The sequence below is a fragment of the Hyposmocoma kahamanoa genome, unplaced genomic scaffold, assembly GCF_003589595.1.
Source record: "Hyposmocoma kahamanoa isolate Upper Pololo Valley unplaced genomic scaffold, ASM358959v1 94, whole genome shotgun sequence".
In the NCBI taxonomy this organism is placed as follows: domain Eukaryota; kingdom Metazoa; phylum Arthropoda; class Insecta; order Lepidoptera; family Cosmopterigidae; genus Hyposmocoma; species Hyposmocoma kahamanoa.
In genome coordinates, this window is record NW_020654878.1 from 6,781,130 (window position 1) to 6,795,623 (window position 14,494).

The window sequence follows — 14,494 nt, forward strand, 5'->3', positions numbered from 1 at the left end:
CCTTGCAATACTCAGTCCATTTTTTTCCTACAAATTCGAATGTGTGCTGTCGAGCAAAACTTGCACTTGCAAACCATGGAGTCAGGAACGCTTCGTGCGTAAATAAGAAAAAAAGTCTTTGTGTACTGTCGGTGGGAGTGCATTGACTTAGTTACTGGTCACAGCTGCTCCTTCAGCGTCATCGTCACGCTCTGTGCTATATTGTTGTAGGGGCATACTACATAATATATTCAACTATATATTTGTTAAATAATTGCAGCCAATTAGACCACATGTTTTAGCCAAGAAAACGTGTTAAGCACAAAAATGAGAAGATATACAATTTAATTCTTGATATTATCACATTTCAAGCTTGTACCGTTACCGTTGCTCCATAAAATGAACGTGATTTCTTTAATAACGGAAAGTTTGACCATTGTTAATTTCATATATTTATTTTTTGTAAAGTATTTTCTCAAATTTCTGGACGAATAAGTAGTTCATAAAAATATCGACATAATAAACTTGAAGAAAAACGCGAGATAATTGAATATGGCCCTGACCGTATTCAGTACGTACGCGAATCTTATCATTATCGGTGGAACACGGTCTATTTGCCTGAAATATTATGCAGTATGACAGTAGCCGATAGCTGGGGACTGGTTGTGCAAAATGGTTGCACAACCCACCGTGACTCACCAAAGTTGCGCTTTATTCCATCCCGTAGCTGGTTGCCTAATCTCCTTGCTCATTATTGTCATTTGCCTCTTTCAACGTGCATTGAAACGAAAAAAGAGGCTTTATATTACACTATTATTTGTTATCATTTTACCAAAATTCGTATGAGATTGAATTTACGGAATGAACTTTGATAATAACGTGGTTTTCACCAGAAGATTTAACACACTATCATCCTTATATTCGAAAAAGATTATTGCATTTGCTGTGTCTAAATTACTTCAGAGCGCACTACTGGGCACAGAACTGACTATAATAATAAACTCTATGCCAATTCGTGGGCGCTCGGCAAAATCTTAACTTGAAAGATTCGCCTCGATAGCGTTCGTGGTGAATGTTTCAAGGTCCTGTCCTGGTTTGTTCGCCCATAAAGGATTTGTCAAGTTTGTAGGCGTCATGACGTAATGAAAATTTAAATCATTCAATGCAATTAGGTTCCCTAGAATGGTTCAAAACAACGAAAGGAAAAAGATATAGATGCGGTTTGTACAACTGGGATTACCAGGAGAAAGTATTTTCTTGTGGTGGAATTTGTGGTTTTTCCAAAGATAGCAACCGGCTCTCACTTGCTTGATTTGATGCAATTATAATGCTCAGTTATTGTGATTGGCTCGACATAATCTATTGAAAATACAATCTGCTCAGAGAGAGTTTCCCTTTACAGTTTCTACATTTTCTTCATTTGCGTCGGTTATACAAAGGATACTATGATATGTAAGGTATTGTGCTTCCGCTAAGTAATCGTAACACACAGTTTGATTACGTTGGATTACCAATACTATTTCAGTACCATCAGCAAGCTGTTCACGTGCATCTGACAAATGTCAAAAGCCAGTACGCGAAGTGATCAACTTTCACTGAAGACTGGTCGCCCGCGCCGCCTTGCGCCTTTGCAAGACCGCATGTCACGTACCAGTATTACTGCAGGATTACGACATTGGGATTAACTTGAAATATGTACATTAATTTACGTTTTTGCCTTAACTATTTAAAAAAACATAAAATGTTTTCAATAAATGGTGTAAAATTAATCTAATTCTGTTTTCGTAATTGCTGTACATTTAATTTTTTTTTTTTTTTCAAACCAAGCAAAGTTTCAGGCACTTTACATGTTTCTTGGTCACGGCTGACTGTCATGCGTGTGTACGTGTTAGGTTCATTTCCAATATGTAAACTTATATTTAATAAACTTTTAGAGGATAAAACACTACATATTATTATCGCATTCCTTTGTGTTTAATCTACTCTAATTAAGATAATAGACTTCTGTTAGTGCGCATATTTTCTTGGCATCGGAACTTAAATAGTATGTCAAACGTTAGTTCCGACAGTACAGTTGAAACGCGGAAGTTCGATGATGGTGTCGTATGTTTGAGTTGCGTTAGAGAGAGCCGCGTTGTCATTGACCCGACGCCGTACGGCGAGTGAAGTGCGCGGGCGGACGATTAGTAGCGGCTGCACTGTTGACACGGTTCACAGTAATCGCTCATCCGACGCGGCCTTGCCTGCCGCAGTGGCCCACCCAACTACGACCCATTGCATCTTGATCGCCGTGTCATTGTCTCATATCAACACAACATGTGCTTCCTCATCATTTAAGCTTTTTCTTTCGTATTGTGGAAAAAAATTACAACTTCTGTAGACATGCTTACATGAAGCTATTGACAAAATATTATTTGTAAATAATTGTAACTTGAAGTAAGTTTAAGCATTACTTCATTGTAAGGTAAAAACGTAGCACCTAATTATACTTGGGGTACACGAGTCGTTTAGCTAGGGTAATAATAGCAATAAAAATGGCCGGAGACTTAGTCGACCGTGATATGAACTCGCTAGCATTAAGTAATAAAATATCTGTTGCACCACCCTCTTTGACAAAAAAAATCACCATATGACTCACAATAAAAGTCCGTTTACAATATGATTTATAGGAATAATGTAACATATTTTACTTTTAAGGTTGCTATTTAGAAATTAGATCAATTTACATGTCAAGATATATCTATCATTTTACATGTCTGTTAAGACTTCCTCTTGGGCAACTTAGGCCCACAAATTGGTCCACGTTTGTCATTTGTCAATTGTTACTTGACAAATGACAAACTTGGACACCATTTCTCAGACAGGTGTATGGTAGGTATTTGATTGCTGGCCATATCACGAGACAGAGTGCAGAGGATCCTTGACCGGCTCGACTGGTATCACCTCGCGACGGTTTCGGTTTCGTAACCGGCCGCAGTGTGCACTGGTTGGCCGCTCGATTATGATCATTGTGCCACAGGCGTTCCACTCTCACCACGATTTTGCTGCTCCGCTGCTTCGCTGACCTTTGCACACTTTGTCATTTGTGCCGATTTCCTTAATGTTCATTCCTCCACTATCTAATTCGGTGTCCCGGTGTATTTAAACCATATAATTAATGCTCTAAAAATACATGTAAGAAAATTCCACGATCTGCGAATAATCTGAAGAAATTATACCTAAGTGTTATAGTGTAAGGAACTACCACCAATGACTGTAAACAAACGATGATTCAATCCAATACACGTGTTCGCTGTTTCTAAATATAAAAGAACCGTTGTACACTATACAAATTTGGATGTTGACCGCATTGCAAATTAATGCTCCTTCACATCACAGATTTTTTAGGTATATAATACATATTTGCACAATTTCCGTAATGGCTTTGAACGACCGATGGAGCGTTGAGGCTACTTATTAGTTACAAAATATGCATAGATTGCAACTATTGGCCTCGCTTCCTGCCTACGTATCCTCATATGTTATCGTCGGTTAAACTTTCTCATAACTTTTCTAGTTTTCTACTAATATTGACATGGTCGTTATCACAAGAGCCTTACCGTAGCTGTTGCGTTGTGCGGAACTGAAAGTACTCGTTGCGAGAACATATGCACACAAGTCGCAAATTACGTTTGGTTCGCTTTCACCTTCCTCTTGCCTTCAACCATAATTAAAGGCTACTCTACTGCTAGCTCTAGACCGCCTAGACCTAAAGAAAGCGTTAACTGGAATAATTTACCAATTAAAAATACATACACGCCGTGTTAATGAGAGAGATGAAAACGATCTGCTAATTGATTATGTTACCGTCGACATGAAAACAACACTCGAGGCGTGACGGCGTTGACAAGACTTGATACTCACGGTACTGGTTTTAGAAAACTACTTTAGTAGCCGGTTTCGGAAGTAGCGAATGCATAACAGAAGCTTCGATTCCGAGGATTGGTGTCGGTCGTCGAAAGTGAATGTTCCGTATTTGTTATTCGCGGGAATCGTGTGACGTGCGGGTTTTATTGAGAATTATTCATTGGCATCTATCTAATTATGCGTTAGAAGAAGATGACGAATACCAATGGACTCATTCGACTGCTAGACGTGTCTTTCCTGAGTAGTATTTAGTATTCTATTTGTACGCATTAATAAAAATTCTTCACGAATTTCCATGATGATAAAAACAGGGATTGATTCGATATTTACATTACGTTGCTTATGATACCAACTGACGGAACGAACGAGTCCTGCTCCTGGTGGTGAGCGACACGCTTGACCATAGCAGTTGCAATGCCACGCAGAGCTTTAAATCGCAAAGCTCTGAGGAGCACAGGCGCTGCGCCCGTCACCCTGAGGCATAATTTGACAAATCCCATGTGCCTCTAATTCCACCAGAACCCTTACTCGTCAAAACCAGAACGTCGAAATGTTCACATTACTGCTTGACGGTAGAAATAGGTAAAGTGACAGTGCTTCATACCTTGTGAAAGAGTTCGTCTAGGGAAGTAGAAAGGCAGTAGCTCCATAGCTCTACTGCTACAAATTCCTTATATCAATAACATAAAACAAAATCAACTTGGATTTCTATGAACTCCTTCGTTTAGTTGAGCAGATTAGAGTATTTTACAATAATTACAATTTCGAATGTTACCTTTAATTGAACTAGTCGTCATATGTGGGCACACCTATATGAAGGTTATGTCCGAGTGTTCAAGTTCAACATGTAAGCAGCGCTAAACAATGTGACATTATGACGTACCATTTGCCGGATCCGCCCGCGCAATTGCCAACTGCATCAGTTCCTCTTTCGGAATATTTATTATATACATATATCGCTTACTAAACCTAACTACTTGCTAATATGTCAAAACAATTCTTTACGTACATTCTTATGAACGGCTCACGAATGTTGAAAGAAAGCATTCGTCGTATTTAGGTGTAACAAGTCATGCCAAAAGAAATTACGTTTTCAAAAATAATAAATTTTTTCTTTATTACAGGTATCCATTTTTCTAAATATTCACCATGAACACGTATACACTTTTCCATTCGTCTAAACCAGTTGGAAAATATCCATGACTCTTCTTTAGACATCTCGGAAATCTCCAAGTTATAAGCAGCCATCTCTTTGCTTTCAAACCGCTTGCCTTTTAATTTTTCTTTAATTTTTGGAAAGAGTAAAAAGCACATGGTGCTAAGTCAGGGGAATATGGCGGGTGCGGCAGGATAGACACATTTTTTGAATGAAAGTAGTCGAGCGTTCTAGCAGAAGTGTGCTTAGCGGCGTTGTCGTGATGCCGGAGGAGGTGGCGGATGCCTGACTTCGGCCGCTTGTCACACCAAGCTGACAACACTTTTGGGGCACAAACTGTTATATATACCATTCGGAATTAACTGTCCTTTGATCTTCTAGCACTACAGTAGCAATGCGTCCCGTCATGCAGAAACATGATGCGCCCACATTTCACGACATTTCGTTGGCGTCGGCTCATCTTCAAAGCACCATACAGTGGACACAGTAGCTTTGTTTCAGCATCATATTTATATAAGCATGTTTCATAAGTTTGTGCGGAACCCTTAGAATAATAACGCATAGAAACCTAGCCCGCACACGCTAACTGAGGCAAATTGAAGCGCTCCCAAAGGGCCTACACGAGCGGGCGGGCCTTCAGTGTTCAAGGTCAACTTACACCGCGAACAGCTCCAGAATTTTAGCTAAAAATGACGTAATGTGCGGTAAATGAGTGTTAAATTCGTCAGACAAACATAAAATAGATACTAACATCACATTCCACAAGGAAGTAACGCGTTTCAGCTTGTATTTTTATATAAATATTCACTAAAACCGAAAATTAACCTACTAAAACTAGCCTACATGAATTTGGTTTTTGCCTCACTTATGACAGTTCGTTTGATATGAAACTATCATTCTATGCGTTATTATTCTAAGGCGGAACCCATCTCGAACAACGCTTATGGAGAGACAATTGTCCTTAAATAATAGTTTGCGATGCTGCTGATCCAATGCCCAGTTCTCGCTCAAGCTCTACATATGTAGTTCGTCGGTTTTCACGAATTGCTTTTTCGACAGCTTGAACGTTTTCTTGAGTAACCGCGGTTGACGGCCGACCTGACTTCGCCTCATCTTCAAAGCTTCCCCGTCCTTTTTTAAATTCACCAAACCAATTGAGAACTGTAGCTCGTGAACAAGCAGTATCACCAAAAGTGATGTCTAAAAGTTCAAAACATTCTTGCGGATTTAATTTTTTGTAGTCATAACAAATCATAACAGAAAATCACGTTGAGAGAGGTTCATTGTTGCGAACAAAACTCCAGCCAGATTGTCTCCGAAAAAAAAAAGAAAAAAGAATTCGATTTATGACGTGTTCCATTTTTAAATTTATTAGCAAATAACCTGCCTTTACGACGGTGTATAACGTGCCAATATCAAACAAGTGATTACAGAGTATCTAGAACTTTCTACTACTAATACTTTACTTATATATACTTTAGATGCTTATAGATACTCTGATTTACTCGTTGCTACGAGGGTCATCCCTGGTAGCAACGAGTAAATCAAAATATGTATGCATGCATGTACTTTTATTTAGTTCCACTACTCGACGATAGATGTCGAGGGATGTCGTGACTCAGTAATATGCATTAAAAAATCTTTCTATATAAATTTTGTTCTCAGCTACTGAAGATATCATATCTTCCTCTGAAATTTTATTTACTTATATGTTAACCAAGCAAACCTACTTCTAGATAAGCCAATGTGGACTTAATTCTATTACAGGTGACGTCGTCCCTGTTCTGCATAACATGCAACTATATGATTCTAATTATTTTATGAATGTTGCCCAAGTTACTTTATTCTTACCCCTATCGTACTTTTCTCCAATTATTTTTAAAATAAGGTGTTATATTTTTTCTGACGCCATTATATTTTCTGCGATTGAAATCAAAAGTGCAAGCGTCAAACGTTTTGACAACATTTTACTGTTAAGTCCACGCAGTTTGCGAAATAACTGGTGAGTTAATACGAACACGAATTGAAATTGATTTAAAAAAAACTATGTACAACGTTAAGGTCAAGGCTTCTCTCGCCGATGATTTTAACAAAGCAACTCAATTGCTATAATTCCACACGATTTATGCCAGAGAATAGAAACGTCGGTGATTTTCTCATGATGACATTGCGGGTGTGACATTGAGGTTTCGATTGTGCGGTCATTAGGCTGTGACTGTCGTTTTGAAGTGAACATTGATCAGCCTAGGTATCTCGAACGCCGCGCGGGGAGCACCCGCTATCGAAGCTGGCAGTACTACCGCGAACGTACCTAGCGTCGGATCTTGTTGTGACGTAACTAGCAAAATACTTCCGTAATTATTTTACTAGACTTACGCGAGTTTCCCGCTACATGTGTCGTATCTTATCGTGACTTTGACAGTGATTGGTATTGTACAAAGACTTGCATTTGCTAATTCTCATTTTATAACCCCATGACCAAGTAGAAATGTTGTAGCACATTGGTATATTATTAAAATGTGCTTATTTTTGTATTTACCGAGAACACACACGTACGTGTGATTTAAACATCTTGTCACGAATGAGACTGAATACCGAATGCAATGAAATATTTACCGCGCTAATAAGTGCAGAACTTCGAGCAGTTGCAAACATAGGGCATCGTTAAGGATTTAGGCATAAGGCAGCAGCGCTGGGCTGCCTTACGCGCGCTTCTCAGGGCCTGCTGCCTTCCTTCTTCGGACCATCTTGCCCATCTGGTTGAACCGCACAATGAGCGCGGAGAACGGTCGCCAACGTAAGACTCCTGTATCGTAGCACACACTTGAACCTCACCAAGCATTTTGATCCCTTTACAACATCGTCGCCCCTTTCACTAACCCTAAACCTTTATGATCGGCAATTTCACAGCTCGGAGCATTCGTGGAGGCGGAGAAATGAACGTTCTAAACGATCACATCATCGGCGTTCACCCACGTCACATAGGCGGAGGAGACACCATCGCGACGAGTCCTCGACGCGGTCACCACCTGAACAGGTTAGTCCAACCGTGCCATGTTATGTTTTATTTAAGGGGATGTTTAAAAGGATTGTATGACTTACAAAACCACCACCACAATGAGGTGTCCACCCGAAAAACAGTCTATTACTTCATTTTTGCGAGTATATACCCCGTACTTTACCTGCCGTTGGCAAGGTGCGGAACCAGAATAAAGCTTAAACGTCAATGTGTCTGTTTGGAATAGTATGCGGGACGGGTTTGGCTTATGAATGCGCGTGCGCGTGCGCCTTCGCCCGTGAAGATGTGCGCGAGAGACGGCGACCTCCTCGCGCCTGCGCCCGTTCTATTTGTGTTCGCCTTCGTCACATTGTACGCCTTCAGTCAGTCGCAAAGCTCTGCCGGCCGCCCGGCGCGTCTTTGCCGGCCGTGCCGAAATTGTTATCCGCGTACCCGGCCTCGGGCGGCCACAGCGCGCGCCATGGCTGCCCAGCCGCCGCGACCACCCCCTAACAATCTACTCTTCTGTGGTCCACCACCCGCGTTACCACATGTAGTGCTACTACCTAGTGATACGGCGCATGATATCAAACATGTGCCTGATCCTCCTTACAACCAAACTAACGATGCAGATATCCTACAAGAAATAAACAATGTGGGTGTGCCGACGACTTATGAAGAACTGTTCGGAAGTTCTGTTGCAAGCGACATTTTTATTACCGACCACGTAGAGCAACAGTTACCACCGGCAAATAATTTGCGCCGCACTCACAGTTTCGATATTTCTGACGTTTATTCCTCTCGATATGAAAACGGAACCGACATTCGTATGTTCCGACATCGTAAGTCTGAACCAGACTTATCAAAGTTGGAGCTCTGTGTTGAAGCTGAGGTGACGATGGGCTATGGGGCATTACAACCACCACCGCCTCTTGTGCTCAACAATCCATTCTATGATGGATCATATGCATTAGACCCATTACAAATGAGTCAAGGCATGATCGTGATGCCAGAAAATTATTTAGCTTTTGAAGATTCATTTGTTCCTTGGAAGTACAAACCTGAGCTACTGATTAACCAAAACATAAATCCGGAAATGTATTACGATGGCATACCCCTCATTCCATCAAATGACCCATGGTCGTTATATGGTAACGAAAATGCTGGTTTTGAATATTACTCTCCACAGTTTATTGGAGAACATGAAGGTGTCAATTATATGCCTTTAGCAGATTTTGAGTATGCTATACCACAATATTTAAGTTTGCCGACTGTGGAACAAGCAAACGTTGAAACATTTATTGATAACAGTTGTCATTCAGAAGAAACCATAACGGCTACTGTTGAAAGCACAAAAGAACAAAATGAAGATTCAACCTACTCTCTAAGAGAAGTTTTAACTAATTCCCAAACTGGAGATACGCATTCTCAAATGGAAGCTTTAACTAGTTCACAAAATGAAGCCTTAACGAGTTCCGAAAGTGAAACAATACAATTAGTTCCTTCTGATGTGATTATGAATAGTAATGTTGTGAGCGATGATGAAAAAATTAGTGGCATAGACTCGTCTACAAATAGAGAATCCTCAACACAGAGCGAAGAGTCATTGAATGCCGATATTAGCAATGACGTCACGTCTAGTTTGGCGTTTGTACCGAGTAGTAAAAGTTCACAAGTGCCTCGCGGAGCCGACGATACTAGTGATGACACTTCCCCATGTTCCACCGATTATCACGAAGCTTCTACATTAGATTTAGTACAAAGTCTTGATGAACTGTCGTGTTGTGATAGTACTGATTTTTCTCAGAGTAGAGACGATGAAGCTTCACCTTCTTTTTCGGATCCGTCAAAACCAATAGTTAGTAGTGAACAAGATAATGAGCAATTTGAAATCGATGGACCTTATGTTTTAGCGTCTAATAAGACAATAGCTAATGTACCCCTTAGTGAATTACCTTCTATTCCAATACACGACCGAATACCGACAAAACTTCCACCTGTGCCGACTAACCTGCCAGAAAATTTACCGAAGAGGACTTCACCAAATAGTTTGTCAACAAACCAAAAGCAAGTTGTATTATTATCTGAACCTGTTCTAAATCGTACTGAAACTAAACAAAATATAGTTAGTGAACCATCACAAACAAAATCTGAAAGTGTTAATGCTAATGTGCCTAAAGTACCGCCACCACAACCGCCTCATCCTCCTGCAGTTCCGACTGCTTGGCTTGCTTCTAGACTGCCGAATTCTGAGCAAGTTGCAAATACCGTTCAAGTTATACCACAACCTGTGGCTGTACAAGCTGTTCCGCGTGTTTGTGTTCAAAATGTTGAGAATAAACAAATGAAATTAGAACGAAGCCCTAAAACAACACAAATTTTGGTACGTCCGACTCAGCCTGAAGTCACCGATCCCCAACCATCATGTTCTTTTGTCTCGTCTAAGATGCCTGTACCTGTTTCACAACTTAAACCACAGGAAGTAGAGGTCAGTCATTTTTTTTGTGTAGAGGAAATGTATAAATTGTAAATGAAGAATTCCGAAATTTCCCTTTTATTGTATTTCATTTGTATGTGAAAAATTAAATGTACTGTTTAATAAAACCAACTACACCATGCGTTAGCAGCGTGTGTGTATCGGGAGCAATGCGCATCTATTTTAGGTTATATTATTAGGTCAAGGGTTTATTTAATAATTTGAAACTATAATATGTACTTTTTATAGGACATTGTTATTATTATACGCTTTTAGTTATGAACAAGGAATCATTGTTTTTATACATAACTGCTGAAAAACTACACTATAGGACAGAAAGTGAAATAATATGAAATGTCCACTAAAATCTGAACTAAGTACTGAACTTCGTTTACGTCTTATTTAACTTTTGCATTTTCCTTATGTCTTCCATCAAATATTTTAATTCTGTATAATATGTCTTTTGTTTCAATGTTAATAATTAAAATTATTAATTGTAGTTCATCATCCAATTAAACCCATGTGAAAAGCTATCGACCTATATTAAACCGCATGTAAAATAACAATGAAATATTTTATGTACCTATGGGCAGTAAACAATATGATCGCTGAAAATAGTATCAGCAGCTGGCGTAAGCTGTGCAATTCTAATAGCGTCCGCTAGATGGCGCGAAGCCGTTGTAAAGGAACGTATGCGCACAAAAATAGTTCGGCGATGATCACCTTCACCTAGGCGAACGCGATGTTGTGATAACAGTGCCGCGCGCCGCCCACTCAATCGCGGGATGTTACTTTACTCAACAAATGGTCGGGGATAGTGCAATTATGAGTAACTAGAGTTTGGTTATGAGTCTCCATTTCGGTAATTCAGTCGGCAAATCAAATTGCGTAAATGCCGTGGCAACCAAATTAGCGTGATTTACGGGAATCTATTGTTACCAGTCCGTAGACAAGATTAATGCTTACTGTGCAAAAATAAAAGGCGTAGCCATGGAAATAACAAAGTAGTAATGTTAAATCCCTCTCCTGTGAAATTTGGTTTGATGCAGATACGCTCTTTTTACCAATACTACAATACGCGGGTTTTCACTATCCCCGACGAAATGCTAATTCATGGAATACCATTTGATTACCAGACTACGATGGATCGTTGCGACGACACAAATGCAACAACATTTTTAAATCAAACAAGCATTTGCATCCATTCAAACTGACTTAATGCACACTTAGTTATTTAAGAGTTAACCAGAAGAAAATATCAACCAAGCAACTGCCATAGCGATTTATTGTGATCTAAGACAATCCGTTCAATGCGAAACGAACTAGAGAACCACGCGAACACATACACCTAATTGAAACACATCAGGCCTCGCGTTCACTCAATTGTTTTGAATTGTATATACTACGAAATCTTTGAATTGAAACCTGTTCAATCCTGATCAGACTAGAATTGCGAATATATTCCCCAAAGTCTAGTATCACTAGAATGAGGACAGAACAAATAGCGTCAATAATAAAAAAGTTTACTAAGAATTTTATTGTAGCGCTTGCGTGTACAAATCGTGTGCATCTGATTATTGACTGCGGTGTATCTAAATAAGTAATATGTATGTATGTACATTTGGCGCAAATATACGACCAACAAAGAAACAATGATCTTAAAAAGTTTTTAAAGATATTACCTATTTCAATATTATTTATATAACGAATAAATGGAATTAATGAAATATTGGCTACACAGAACAATATTGTAAGTTATAATCTATATAAGTTATAATGTATATTATAATGTAATGAAAAACAAGCAACAAAACAGGCCTTTTTGTTAAGTAACTATTTCTTCAAAGCAACCGCAGGGTACAAAGTTAGTAGATCCTAAATATAAATTATCAAATAAACTATTATTCAGTCATACCAAAATATCTAAGAATAATAATTAAAACTGAAACAATAATTAAAGCGTTCACATGTGTAACAATCAGAACAGAAATATTACAATGATTATGTTTTTGTTTTCCGGTTTAGACCGGTGTACATCGCAGTTTTCATCTAGGTAGGTATATCATAATAAAAAAATCATATTAATTAAATCGATGAAAATTTTGTTTGCCGTCATAGTCATCAATGTTTCTGAGAACAATGTTTTTCTTATTATCAATTCGATGAATCACTCAACATGCTCTCGTTTACTTTGTAATTGGCCGAATTCAATCGAATTTATTTAGTCAGAGATAGCAATTCCCTGGTGATTAAGGTGATGTTAGAAGTCAAGTGCGCAATACATAACGCTGAGTGTTGGTATCGCGCATCATTAAAACAACGCGAGTGGCGTGGTAGCCGAGATAGGGCCTGATAAATGCGCTCCGCCCCACCTTGCTGTTGCCCACCTATCTATTTGGTAATGCCCAGTTCCTTCCGGCCGACCTTGCCTTGCCGATATGCCCCATATTGCCCAGCCGCGTCATTCGCCTTCATTAACAAAATTGATGACGGGCTAATTTCAACTAAATATTTAAACGGCTGTTTTGAATCACCTCAATGTTTGTACTTGTCTTCTTTCTATAATATCTTCTTTAGTTATATCTTAAAGCGATGTGTTCCCGGATACGGCAGTAAAATTTGTTCTTTTACAGGAAAATAAATAAATAATTACTACTATTTATACTTATGCGTTTTGTTTTAACTAATTATTTATGAATATATTAAGTATTTTAGTTCCATAGTTTTCTTATTTATCGTTTTCGATTTCGGTGGTAGTTTTCTATATGTTTAGTTGTATTGAATCGTTACAATTAAAGAAGTTGCAAGTCGCTTTTACGCAGATATATCCTGTTTTAACCGAAAGCTGCTGCCATAAATTGTTTGCTCCATTTGTGCTTGCCATGGTTAATTAAAATCCGCCGAAGCGTCTCATTGCTCCACTGGACATGGATCGGACGTGAAGTATATGTAAACATTTAATTTATATATTTCACAAATATCGTTTTGTCGCCTTCTGTGTTGAATTCAGTGTAACGGTGTTGTAATATGAGTTATCTTTTTAGTTAGTATCAAGTGCGACGTTTGTTTGAATACAAGTTTCATTTGAACAGCCGCGCGTGTTACACTAAGCTAACGCGATACAGTTGTTAGTGAACCGGCGTTGTGTCCACTCGCCCCACACCGCTTATGTCACTTTATCGATAGTGTTATTGTAAATATTACAGTTCAATACAAATAGTGCAGTGCAATGGGGGAATTGACTATAAGATCGGATCACATTAGGGAGCCGTTAAGATTTGCCTCCTTTTATGAGCTATACAAACGGTTTCTTAAGGAGCATGGATGCAAGTGGCACGACATTTCCAAACTACTTACAGTAGTAGCAGAAATTGTTTTTGATATAGATGGTGCGTGCAATCTACTTGTAAGTAAGGTCAGTGTCGTTAAAGCACAATATGCGACTACAAATTATATACTCTTCAATATTATTTTGACCGAATATCATTAGCCTTTTTGCAAGTATTGTGTATAGAACAAAGTAAATTTTTCATAATACCTACTTTTTCAAATCCGATTGTCAACTCTAACGTGTTTGAACGCCCTTTAGTGGCTTTCATACTCATTTTTATGCTCCACGTACTAAATGTAATAACAATCCCTAATTTTAAAGCGCTTGTTCGGTGGATGGTTGGCCAATAGTAGAAGGGTCCTTTTTACCTGCTTTCGTGTCGAATAATAAAGCGCACAGCTGTTCAGTTCAGTATAGCATGAGCTTTACGTGTGAAACCGTGATGTTAACGAACTTTTCCCATAGTTATAATGCCAATGGCGAATATCGCGAAATAATAGTAAACCTTGATGAATCATTTTTGTCAGTGTTGCTTTTGTTAGTTACTCTTTTTACCACTGCCACCAAGATGAAGACATACAACTTTGTGAACAGTCTCAAGGAGTTAATCAAATTCAATTATCCTATATCAGTTGACAATTTTTTGCT

At 38.9% G+C, this 14,494-nt stretch overlaps 1 protein-coding gene across 9 annotated transcripts in view; it reads left to right on the top strand.

Moving 5' to 3' along the window:
* Positions 1-14,494, top strand: part of LOC113237777 (serine/threonine-protein kinase Doa) — a 53,554-nt gene that overhangs the window by 26,673 nt on the left and 12,387 nt on the right. For 5 of the 9 annotated variants that reach the window (XM_026474426.1, XM_026474425.1, XM_026474427.1 and 2 more), the window contains exon 1: positions 8,191-10,527. In XM_026474426.1, the coding sequence (XP_026330211.1) occupies positions 8,308-10,527 (2,220 nt within the window). In that variant the 5' untranslated portion in view covers positions 8,191-8,307. Of the gene's footprint in view, positions 1-7,951; positions 8,079-8,190; positions 10,528-13,394; positions 13,931-14,494 lie in introns of those variants that run through there. The other 4 variants (XM_026474430.1, XM_026474431.1, XM_026474429.1 and 1 more) reach the window with 2 other exon arrangements.